This window comes from Hippopotamus amphibius, chromosome 2 (assembly GCF_030028045.1).
Source record: "Hippopotamus amphibius kiboko isolate mHipAmp2 chromosome 2, mHipAmp2.hap2, whole genome shotgun sequence".
NCBI classification, from domain to species: Eukaryota; Metazoa; Chordata; class Mammalia; order Artiodactyla; family Hippopotamidae; genus Hippopotamus; species Hippopotamus amphibius.
Genome location: NC_080187.1, coordinates 60,289,912 through 60,301,753, shown reverse-complemented (window position 1 = coordinate 60,301,753; position 11,842 = coordinate 60,289,912). Strand labels below are relative to the sequence as shown.

The 11,842-nt window shown below is 57.8% G+C and overlaps 1 protein-coding gene across 2 annotated transcripts in view; it reads right to left on the bottom strand.

Annotated features, from left to right (window-relative positions):
* Positions 1 to 78: 78 nt before the first annotated feature.
* Positions 79 to 11,842, bottom strand: part of BIN3 (bridging integrator 3) — a 45,875-nt gene continuing 34,111 nt past the window's right edge. The window contains exons 5-9 of one of the 2 annotated variants that reach the window (XM_057721191.1): positions 11,003 to 11,139; positions 10,427 to 10,467; positions 4,021 to 4,165; positions 3,672 to 3,806; positions 79 to 1,121 (exon numbers count right to left, since the gene is read on the bottom strand). In XM_057721191.1, coding sequence (XP_057577174.1) covers positions 975 to 1,121; positions 3,672 to 3,806; positions 4,021 to 4,165; positions 10,427 to 10,467; positions 11,003 to 11,139 — 605 coding nt within the window. In that variant the 3' untranslated portion in view covers positions 79 to 974. The remainder of the gene's footprint in view (positions 1,122 to 3,671; positions 3,807 to 4,020; positions 4,166 to 10,426; positions 10,468 to 11,002; positions 11,140 to 11,842) is intronic. The other variant, XM_057721192.1, reaches the window with a different exon arrangement.

Sequence of the window (11,842 nt, the reverse complement as noted above, 5' to 3'; positions counted from 1 at the left end):
CCAAGTGTCCTCCATAGCGCTCCCCTTGCTCTTCTGGGTCTGCCTGGGCTCTGCCCGCCTCCCGACCAGCCTCTGCTGGATGGAGGTGTCACGTGGGGCGGGGGACACACGACAGCTCTGGGCTCTGCTGCCTGCTGGTGAGGAGAGGGGATGCTGTGGGGTCCAGCCCACTTGGCAGGCGGCAGCCTAACCCTGAGAAAGACTTGGGGTGGCTCTTCCTTTCTCTAGTTACAGCACAATAATATATGAACATTTTATTGAAAACTTGGAAAAATAAAATTCCAAATAATCAGGTGAGACATAAACCCACTGTTCTTGCTTTGAGGCCTGTGAATCAGTCTGTGACATTCTGTGTGGTAGGATATTTACAGGCATTGAGTCCCAGCGTCCTAGGGAACCTGTAAGGCTTGGAGCTCTGCCCTGCAGTTGACCCAAAGGCTAGAAGTGGGCCGAGCCAGCCGCTGTCATGTCGGGAGGCTGGGGTGAGGGGCCTGTTGGGGCTAGGAAGAGTGTGGCTCTCGTGTTCCCCGGGGCAGAGGAACCTGCGCCTCTCCCAGAAAAGGTGAGTCTGAGGTGAAAAGGCAGTGAGGATGGGTGACCCCAGGGTGGCCCTTTTGGAGGTAGATGTGATCCCAACTGTGCAAGCCAGGCTAAGGCCTCAAGGGAGCTGACAGAGCCCAGGCTCCGGCCCTAGACCAGGATGCACTCTGGACGGTTCTTTTCAGGGACTAAGACAGTCTTACACTGCTTACCTGTCTGCGAGTTCTTGCTTACAGGTGGCGAGACAGCACCCTGCTTGGGGCTTCTGGTGCCAGGCTCGTTCCCACAAGGGCTGGGGAGGTGGAGAGGGAGCCACTGCTATCCCCATACTTCTCCGAGGGAAGGGCCCTGTGTTAGCTGATGCCTGAGCCTAAGCTTGAAAAGGGCAGGCTAGAGAGGCTGACTTGTGTTCCAGAGTCTTCTGAGGGCCAGGCTCAGTCATCGGCCACGATAGAGAGGGCTCTGAGCTCACTTAGTCTGGCCTCGTTCTCCCGCTCCCGCTGCTCATCAGGACGGCCGGGCTGGTCAAGCTGCTGGGTCAGGTCTCCGAAGATCTTGTGCATTTCTGAGTAGTACACGACCTGGGGTGGGAGCAGGGGGCGGTCAGCAGGTGCTGGGCTCCAGGGCCTCGAGGCCCCACACACTGCAGCCCTGGGCACAGCAGGATGGATGGGGCCAGAGAACTGGAGCCTGTGGGCCTGCCTATTGCTGTTCCCTCGAGCAGAGCAGGGCTCGATTCCACTTCTTCCTTCACCACCGCCCTTCCCTTTGAACTGCACAGCAACCACAGGCCCAAGCCCTTCAGGAAAGTTCACTGCCCACTGCCTGGGTGGCAGAGGGGAGCAACAAGTCCTGGATGAGGTGGAGGTGGGGGCTCTGCCCTTTGAGCTCTCTAAGCAGCTGAGGGGGAAGGGCTGCGGGGAGTGGGTGGGCCCTTGGCGGGTCCTGGGGGTGGGGCATAGGGAGTCAGGCACCATGACCAGGGGCTAACTGCTTTATAGAAGCTAGGAGAGCCTTTTGTCTGTGGAGAGAGGGCACAGCAGCTCCCCAAACCCCGTGGGACAAAGAAGTAAAGGTGAGAGAGGGGACATGGTTCTAGCCTCTGTCCCTTCCCAGCTCATACCACCATCAGTCACCTCAGGCAACCACCAGGCACCGAAGCTGCAGAGCCAGGAAAGCAGGGCCCAGAGGCCGGGCTCGTTTCTGTGCTTCTTTCTGTGCAGGCACCAGAGGTGGAGTAGGAGAGGCGCACAGGAATGAGGTGCGGGCGGGCTGAGGAGTGGGGGGACCCGTCGGCAGCTCTCAGGTGGCTGCGGGCTCAGCAGGCCCAGGGGAGGAGGCCAGGGGCCACTGCTGCCTCAGTCTCCACCCCATGACCAAATGAAAGCGTGCACTTTCAAGAAAGCGTTCCACACTACTCCAACACCCCTGCGTGTTACCATCTCCAGCTCCAAGTTGTCTCCAGGGAGAAGGAACTCTCCTCCTCTAGAAACTTGGAGTGCTATTATTGGCAAGGCCAGGCCATGTCTACCACACTCCCACAGCTGGGTTTCCACTGGGCTGAGGGGGAGCTAGGTCAAGGTCTCCAAACACTGTCGTGACCTGAGGGGACAGGGCCTGGGCTAGTGCTGGGGGAGGGAGGGGGATGGCCCACCCTCCCCCAACTCCCTGCCCTGAGCCGCACTGCGCAGGCTGAGTCACTAGGAATGCTCACTTCTCCAGTGACTAATGGCAGCAGCAGCCGTGGGAGGGGGAGGCTGGCGCTGCCGAGGCAGTAAACAACCCCCCACCACTCCGCTGCCTGGTTACAGGGCATCCTTGGCTCCCAATCTGGGCGCCGTGGAGCTTCCTCCTATGAACAGCAGGGTGGACGGCGCAGGGCAGGTGGCTGGGGGTCTGGGAGCAGTGGCACAGGAGAGGGAAGGCACAGGCCTCCTGAAACACACTGTCCCTGGCCCAGGGTGAAGCTGATGGAAGGAAGCCTGAACCTCCAGGGGCAGTGCTCTGAGGGCAAGTGTGGGAACCGTCCACGCCCTGATGCACTTAGCTCTCTGCCTCATTTTCCCTGAGCTCCCGGGGAAATGGTCACTAACAAGTCCCAGCTGCAACATTAATCCTGCTCAGCGTTGCTGATCCCAAGTGTCCTGATCTCATGATTCCCATGGGGTTTGGTATTCTCCAAGGACTCAGGCTGGGAGGCAGGAATCAGGCTTTTCCCTGTGGAGTCTGCAAGAACGAGAGTGTCCACTGGAGGGCGCCAGATACTCAGGCCAAGCGCCGAGGTGGGCTGGAGCCCGGTGGGTCATGTTGAGCCTTTAGCTTTGTTACCTGGTGGGTAAGGTGGCAGGATGCTGAGCACCTGCAATCACCTGGGGGGGGGGGGGGGCGGGCGCAGGGGTCCCACATGGAGAAGATCTCTTGGTTTTGGCACCTCAACCTTTGCTCTTTTACAAACGGGGAGAATAATCCCTGCTAATGGTTTGAGGAATGTGGGGGAGGGGAAGGAGGGCAGGAGCCACACTCCATCTTTACACCCTTGAGTAGCAGGAGGCGGGGGTCTCAGCCCCAGTGCTGCTGTGGTGCGCCTCCACCTGCGCCCAGCTGGAGCCGGCCTGCCTTTCCACTGAAACGTGCACCACGACCTGGCACCCAGGCAAGGGCGCTAAGCATGGCTCTCTCCAGGGTTTAGGGACGCCGCCAAGGGCTGCTAAAAGTCAAGACACCCCCTAGTCTTCCATCAAAAGAAAAGGACTAACTAGGGAAGGGGGGTGGTGCAGGGTCCTCAGAAAAAGGCCTTCACCCCGTGGCCCCTGTTCCTGACCTGAGCCCACCAGGCAAGGGACCTCCCTCCCCATCGGGGTGAGGTGCTGGAGGTGTAGCCTGGTTACTTCTCGCTGCTCGTGGTAGAATGTGAGTGGAGAGAGAGACCTTGAGGGAAGAACTCTTGGACAACAAGGGACCTCGTCCTAAGGCTGGGATTAACCAAAGAGCAACGGAGGAACCAAAGGAGGAATTCCAGCCAACAACCAGAGGTGCCCTCGGAGCAGTGCTGGCATGGGATGGGATGGGTTTCCAAAGCCCACGACTGCTTCCCAAGGGCCATCATTTGGGATGGGGTGGCAGGGCCTCACCTGTGCTCGGATCAGGGACTCAAAGCTGGGCTGGAAGTAGTCCAGTCGGCTGTTGTAGAACCGCGGCATTTCATCCAGGAGCTGCTTGTTCTTGGCCTCAAAGTCGTCCCGCACAGGCCGAAGCTCTTCTCGGGCCTGGGGAGCAAGATCCTAGGTGTCATCACTCTCACTGGCTCACTCAGCATCCTGGCTGGAGCATGGTGTGTGTGTGCGTGTGCAGGGGGTGGGGGTGGGGGGGCGAGGGGGGGGGTGTCAGAACATCTGGTGTCTTGGTCCCTCAGTGAAGGAGGAACTTGCCTCATGGGACCACGTGGCCCCCTGTCCACCCCCAGCCCCTTCTCCCTGGTACCTGGTGGAGTTTGGCCAGCACCGGGCCTGTCTTCTCCTTCTCCTCGTACTTCTCCACCTTGGTCTGCAACCTCCTGTAGTCCTGCAAGGCCTGCTCCCGCCGTTTCACTGCCATGTTGAGGCTCGGGAAGACACTGCCAAACCTGCTGGACACAGCGGGTCGGAGATGGGCCCGTTCTTGGAGCTGCTCATCACTCATTCAAAAACATATACTGAGCGCCTACCAAGTGCCAGACTCTGTTCTAGGTCTTGAGGATTTCACTGTGAACAAGACAGATGAGTTCTGGCCTTGGTGGGTCGCATGCTGAGAATGTAGCCTTGTGGTAAGGCCAGGGGAAGGAAGGAAGGGCTAAGGGCTGCTCCACTGACCTAAGTAAGACTCAGCGGGTCTTGAGCGCATGATGCCACTTATGCGGCCACTGTCCCTGAGCCCCCACCTCGTATGACCCCACCCCACATTTCAGAGACCTGCAATACAGCATGGAGGAGCTGAAGACTCCTCGGAGTCTTTTTTTCTTTTTTGACCTGGTACAAAATGATTCAGCGTCTATTAATTAGCATCATGCATCTTAGAAGAAACAAAAGACAGATGAGCGAGCAGAGCCAGGAGAGCTCCCTGGACAATCATGAACGAATGGGGTGGATGAGGCTCAGGAAGCCATTTGAACAGATGGAGGCAGCACCCCTTGGGAGTGGGTCCAGACCCAGGGGTGCTCCAGGAGCTGGACCAAGGGCAGCCACTCTGAGGGCTGGTATCAGAAAAACTTGGAGATCAAGCTTCTAACATCTTCCTTTAAAAAAGTGAAAGAACTGAGACCAGAGAGATGACATGATTTGTCCAAGGTCACGATCAGGTAGTGATGGTCCAGCAGAGAACTCAAGGGTCCCAGCTCTCCCTCTGGCACCTCCTCACCACCTCATGCTGCCACCAGCAGGTGACGGAACTGCAACCAAAACCTACTCCCATATTACTCAGCCATTAAAAACGAATGAAATGATGCCACTTGCAGCAAGATGGATGGAACTAGAGATTATGATATTAAGTGAAGTCAGACAGAAAGACAAGCATCATATGATATCTTGTATATGTGGAATCGAAAATATGACACAAAAGAACTTATTTACAAAACAGAAACAGACTCAACAGACATCAAAAACAAACTTTTGGTTACCAAAGGGGAAAGCGGAGGGAGGGATAAATTAGGAGTTTGGGATTAGCCAGATACACACTACTATACATAAAATAGATGAACAACAAGGTCCTACTATATAGCACAGGGAACTAATACTCGATGTCTTGTAATAACCTATAACGGAAAAGAATCTGAAAAAGAATACATATATACACATATACATATACAGACATACATATATATAAAACGTGTGTGTGTATGTGTGTGTGTATATAAAAAACACTGAATCACTTTGCTGTATACCTGAAACTAACACAACCTTGTAAACCAACTGTGCGCCAATAAAACAACAACCTATTCCCAGCCTTTTCTACCAACTCCACCATAAAAGCAGGAATCCTCATGTTCTACTGTTGAAATGGCCAAACTGTCAAACCAAATGTTTGAGAAAAATGACTCAAGAAGCTCTTCCTGCTCCACCAGGACTAAAAGAACCACAGGAAAATGCTAGCGTGGCCGTTCAGAAAGAGCAGCAGCAGAGGCTCCAGCATTTCTGGCTGCTGTGGGCATAATCTCTGTGACCAGGCTCCTCTCTGACTGGGAAGGACAACACAACCTAGAGGTGGCCTAGGGCAGGACAACATCCCCCGCAGGAATGCTGCCTTCTCCTGACTAACGAGTGTGGGAGGAGGCCAGGCAAACCCGCAAGCAGGGTTTTAAAAACTTGGACAGAAGATGGGGCAGCTTCCTTAAACACAGCCCGAGGGGCAGGAGTGTCTACCTTGCAGCTGGGAGCCTACGTGGCCAGTGGAGATCTGGCCTCGAACCGAGAAGATGACGGTGCAGTGGTTATTCAGGGGATCGAGAAGCATGGAGGGGGAGACCCAGGCCCAGGACAGAGTCGGTTCTTCCCAAAGCAACTCAGGGAAGATGAAAGATGGGGCAGGAAAAAGCCTCAACAAATCAAGAGTCCACGTGATATAAGAGTAATGAGTCCTTCTGCCAGAGAATAGAGGATAGACATGTGACTGAAGCATGAGGCCCCGAACAAAGCTATAGGCCCAGGCAGCAGACTTTGATGAAACATACACAGGCCATTAAAGCGGATTCTTTCTAACTTCTTGGGTGTCTGTAATGCGTAGCTGCTAATGCGGGCCAGACCACCCACGCTTCTCCAAATCCTCAGCCACAGGTGCCTATACATGGTCATCAACACCTGGATGACTGCCCTACAAGGCAGAAGACGCAGGCCTACCCGCTGCTGTGCAAAGTGGCCCAGCCACCTCCAGGACACACGGTCCCCCCAGGGTAGGGCTGCACATGACCGGCATGGCTGAGACCCTGTGGTGAAGCTGGACTCGCTTCACTACTTTTGCCGCAGGTAGTGCTACGCCGGGGTCTCAGATGCTGGAGAGCCCTTCTCCCTCCCAGCTGAGAGCCATGTGGCTCAAGGGAGCAGGCACGGTTGGGCCTGAGAAGCCACCACACCCCCTCCCGCTCCCCCCCAACTGGACGCGGGCCACCAGCAGCCACCCTGGTTCTCTCATCAGCAACACCCCCCGCCCAGGTCTCTGCTCCCCCTTGCCGGCTGCCCGGGAGGTGCTGGGTTGGGGCGGGCACAGCGATAGGACAAGGATGAGGACGAAGACAAGGCAGGCGGGGAGTGGCAGGCGGAGTTTCCTTGCTTTGCCAGGGTGCCGTCCTCGGCTCACATCCTCGGGAAGGAGGGCCCCCCGAGGAAGGAAGCACTGTGTGTGGGGGAGGCGCTACAGCTCAGGACGGGTGTCACCCTGTGGGTAGGTCAAGCAGCTCTCGGTACTCTGACCCCAGCAGCACTTGGACCAGCGCTCATAACCCTCTTTCCTCAGTTGTCAACTGGGCTTTATGTCCGGGGCCAGGGCTGGATACACCAGGAAGGCTGACTAAACGCAGGGACTGGCTCGGCCTACAGAGGAAGTAGAAATCCAACCCCAGGGCAGGTCCTGAGCCGAGGGGCCTGGGAGGGGGGAAGCCTGGGTCCAGTGCTGACAGCTTTCCAGGGCATGGGTGTGTCCACAGTGCACTACCTTCAGCCTTCCAGAAGCAAGACCACCTGTCCTCTGGGGAGAAGTGGCTGCAGCTGGAACTGGCCCCAGCTGCTCTGTGAGACCCTCCAGGGAAACCATGCTAACTCCCGCCTCCCACAACGGCACCCCTCAGTCAAACCCAGAGCCCAAGGAGGGCTCAGCGCGCTCCGTTCGCTGCCGAGGACCCCCTAGGGGTAGGTGTACCGCCCTTCTCACATTAAAGCAGGGAAACTAAGGTCAGGCAGGGGAGATCAGACAGTGTAATCGCAGGCAGGTGATGAAAGGGCGGGGGTGGGGTGGGGGGGTGGACCAGGTCTCTATCATCCCTGGCTTGGGTCACTGCCCCACTGAGGCCCCACCTCCTCATTTTCCACTTAGAAGTAACAGGGAGAACTCTGCCAGCTCCACGTGTCGGGAAGTATAAACATGGTGCTGTTCAGGGAGAGGAGCTCCTGGCAGTAGACGCCCCCTCCTTGTGTGGGGTGTTTCAGTGCTGCCTCTACCTTCACATCAGGGCAGGGAAGCTGCAGGGTGGCGAGGACAAGCACAGGCGGGTCCCCAGTGCCTGGGTCCCTCCCACACATGCCCCTGGGACCCTACAGGGTACCTGCTGACTTGACCAGACAAGGATGAGGGGACCCAGCTCCCCCTGGGGCACCAAGTCTGCACTTCTACTGGGCTACCATGAAGAATGAAGGCTGGGGGCTCAGAGCCTCTCTGCTCAGTGCCTGGAGTCCCCCGATAATTAGCGGTGAGGGGGACATTAGGGTCCCTGGGCAGGACCCCAGGAGGGGCTCTGCCCTCCACACACAGAGCCACTCCAGCCCACGACACCTCCCTCCCCACTCAGGGAGGTGACTGGCTCTGCTGCTTTGAGAGTTCAGCTCTGCTCCCCGTTCTGCAGATGGGGAAGAGACTTGGCGGTGCAGGCCTGGCCGAGGCCAGGGATGCTGGGCCAGCACTCTCGCCACTCCATCGCACTGCCCCGCCTCGGCAGTTATTGGGTTGGTCAAAAGGTTCATTCGGGTTTTCCGTAACACCTTGGGAAAAACCCAAACGAACTTTCTGGCCAACCCAATATTATTCCGGTCCGTTTTCTCAGAACGCAGGCATGGCTTCCGCGCTACATCTTAAGCTCCTAAAGTCTGAATCAGATCTACCCGCAAAGACGGGAGGACAGGGCTGGGCCTACCCCAGGCGCTGCTGAAGCTCTGCCGGTTTCTCATCTGTCCTAAGGTGGGACAGCAAATGCCTCCCGGGGTAAGCGTGGAGCGAAGAGGCAGCGAGAGGCGGAGGGACAGGGGGAGGGAGGGAGGCCGGCTGGGAGGTGGGCTGCGAGCAGCCGGCCCTGGTGGGGAATGCCTGCCATTCCTCAATCTGTGCCCACACAGCCGGGATCTTCCACCCACCAGGAAAGGGAAAGGGAAATTGAAAGCATCCCCGTCCCACCATGTGAATGAGGCCCAGAGACTGGGGGATTAGAGGCCGAGGCCCTGGGGGGAGGCCGGGGGCGGAGGGGTGGCCATGTGGCCCTGTGCCTCATCAGAGGACAGGAAAGCTGCAGTTTCCTGTTTCCGGTGCTGGGGTCCTTGCGAGCTTCTCTCCTGGCAAGAGGCAGCAACAGGCAGTGCCGGGTTTATGTGGTTGGGGGAGATCGCATGTCGGCCACGGGATGCAGAGAAGCCAGCCCGGTAGGCAGGCAGGCCCGGGGGGCTCAGGCAGAGGTCAGCGGATCTGCTGCGGAGATGGTGCCCGCCCCCTCGGCAAATCACCCACCTTCCTGGCAGGTGGTGGGCTGCTGGGGTGGTGGGAAGCAGCCGGGATTTCTCTCCATTTGGCTCCAGAAGCCAGGCATCAGATTTCAAGGCCGCCTCGGTGGTGGTGAAATCGAGGCGGGAGTCAGTCCCCCAGTTCTCCAGGCTGGTGTCCCCTGCCTGGCTCTGCCAGCCGTGGGTGTCCACGGCAGCCTCCACGGCAGCCCCTGGGACCCCTGTGGGCAGGGTCTGCTCCGCCCGGGTCCTTCCCACCCAGCTCTGAACCCTCGGGCTTGGAGACCGGGTCAGAGAGCCACAAGCATGGAGCTCCTCCTGGTGCCTCCCTCCTGAGCTCCTGCCTTCCTCTGCACCCTGCCCCTCACGTGACCCTGCGACCTGGGGTCAGGCAGGGGCCGGGGGCCGGGGCCCAGGGCAGAGGGGGTGGGGGAGCGGGGAGCAATCCCCGCGGGCCAGGTTCTGCCTCCCCGGCACGGCGGAGCCTCCAGACAGCCCGGCTTAGAAAGAGCTTTCCCTGACCCCACCCCTTGGATCCGAACAGGGAACAAGAGCCCAACAACCCCAACACCAGGGCCCGGAGGATGAAAACCTGCTCTCTTCATCTCCCTCTGGGCCCTGATCCAGGCCTAATGGTAGTTAGCACAGCCTCATTACCCAGGCCCTGGTGAGGCAACTGCCAGGGACCACCACGGAGGAGGTAATAAAATGCAGCTGCCGGGCTGGAGCGGGAGCCTTTCTAGGTCAGAGCCGAGCTGGGCGAGGCCAGGGAGGAAGATGAAGTGATTCGGGAGCTTCAAGGCAATGTTCCTGCCTGTCCTCCCCTCCAGCCCCCCCTCAGGGGACCCGGGGAATAGGTCTGTCTCATCACCGACCAGAGCCTGCTGGAACGAAGATGAGTCTCCCAGAAGAATTTCTGACCCTGGCAGGTCATGAGTTAGGGGACCTTCCTGGGCGGGACCCTGCTGCTGCGCCCGGCCCTGTGTGCGGCCACCCCCACATTTCAAAAGCTGAGTGCGGCAGGCAGCTGCTCTCCCGACCCGGCCGAGCCAGATGAAAGGCCTCGCTCATCTCCGCTGAGGCCCGGCCAAGATCTCTGCTAGCTTAACTCCGCAGGCTCTGGTCCCACTGGTTCTCAGTCAGGAGCAAAGGGACAACGGCAGAATGACCACAGGAGCGCCGGCCGCTGTGGGGGATCAGACGGGCCCGGCCGCCACGGGGTGCTCCTGGGCAGGCGGGTGCTCTGGAGCTACCCGCAGTGTCAGCCCCAGGGCCACAGATCAGGGAGCCGGTGTCCCCTGGAGGTTGAGGTTCCTGTCCGCCCCGTGCGAGTCTGGGGACGGGTTGCTAGAAATGATATTCGGTCCCCAAGTAGCTGGTTGACCTGCCTTTCCAGTAGCTGCCCTGAGACCCGTGGTCCCCTGGTGACCTTTACTCACTTTTTTAAGGGTTCAATCACAGTCTTTTGTATCTGGTTCACCTGTCAAAAGAAAAACCCAATGGCATCAAAAGTGGGGGGAAGCCAGACTCTTCCCGGAAGGGGAGACGCCAACTTCCTGAGAAGAGAAAGGGGACCGGACAGGGGTACCCTGAGAGCCCCGGGCAGGGAGGAGACACCCCTAACCGCTGCTGGGGCGAGGCAGAGATGACGACTGGGGAGCCTGAAGGGTGACAAGGGGCGCCGGCCTTGCCCCGGGTCAGTTCTCGTGCTGTCAGCTGCTGTCTGCGGGGCCGACAAAGGCCTTGCTCAGCGAGGAGGCTGGGCCAGCAAGCCTGAGGGGCTACAGGTGCAGGTGGGCAGAGCTGGCTGAGTCTCCCTCATGGCCTCACATGAGTGACGTGAGCTCACGGGAGCCATGGGAAGCACCCAATGCAGGGGCAGGGCAGCCAGGAGAGAGTTTGCAGGGCTGGGACACTCAGGCACCCAGAGAGGAGACCAAGCCCCGATAAGGACGCCACATGGCACTCCACCCAGACAGAAGCCTCGAGGAGGGGAAGACCAAGACCCCAGTCACCTTCTCCTGGTTGAAGGCATCCATCCGCTTCACGGCCGTGTCCAGGGCTGTCACCATGTTCAGAAAGTCCTGGTCTTGCTCACACAGGGGATTGGAGAGCAAGTCCAAGGATATCTTCACAGCGGATTTGGACATGGCTGTAAGAAGTCAAAGCTCAGTACACCGATGGCAGGGCAGGCTTCAAGGTCTGGTCCTCAGGACTCCCTGTCCTCCCTGGAGCCAGAGGCCTGCACCTGGACGACCTCCACCTACCGCTGCAGGCCATAAACTACACAGCACCCCAGAGGCACAAGACACCACTCCTTATGGTATAATGTGCATTTCCGATGGTGTTAATGTCCATCTGATGCTGCTCTGGGTAATAATTTTCAGCAGATTTACCTGTTGCAATGACTTATTTTCCAAACTCTGCATTATAACAGAATCATTTGGGTGGGAAGCTGTAAGAAATACATATTTCTAGCTCCAAAGATTTATTTCAGTAAGTCTGGAATCCAGGAATATGCATTAAAAAAAAAATCTCCAGGCAGTTTGGATGTGAAGCTTGGTTTGGGGCTCCCTCACAGAAAGAGTAACACAGTATCTACATCAGGGAGGCAAAACTACTGTAGAGCTAAGGACAAGATTTTAGACTTTCAATAACTCAACTCTGCCACAGAGGACACCCAAAGACTGGGTGTGTTCCAATAAAACTTTATTGACACAACTAGGCCAGATTTGGTGTGGTGAGGCAACCTGTTGGCAGCTTTGGAGTCCTTGGTCCTGTAGAAGTTTTCAGGCCTCCATTACTGGCAAACAAAATCCTAGAGGGGCAGGAAAGGCTGGAGAAGTGCCTTGTTT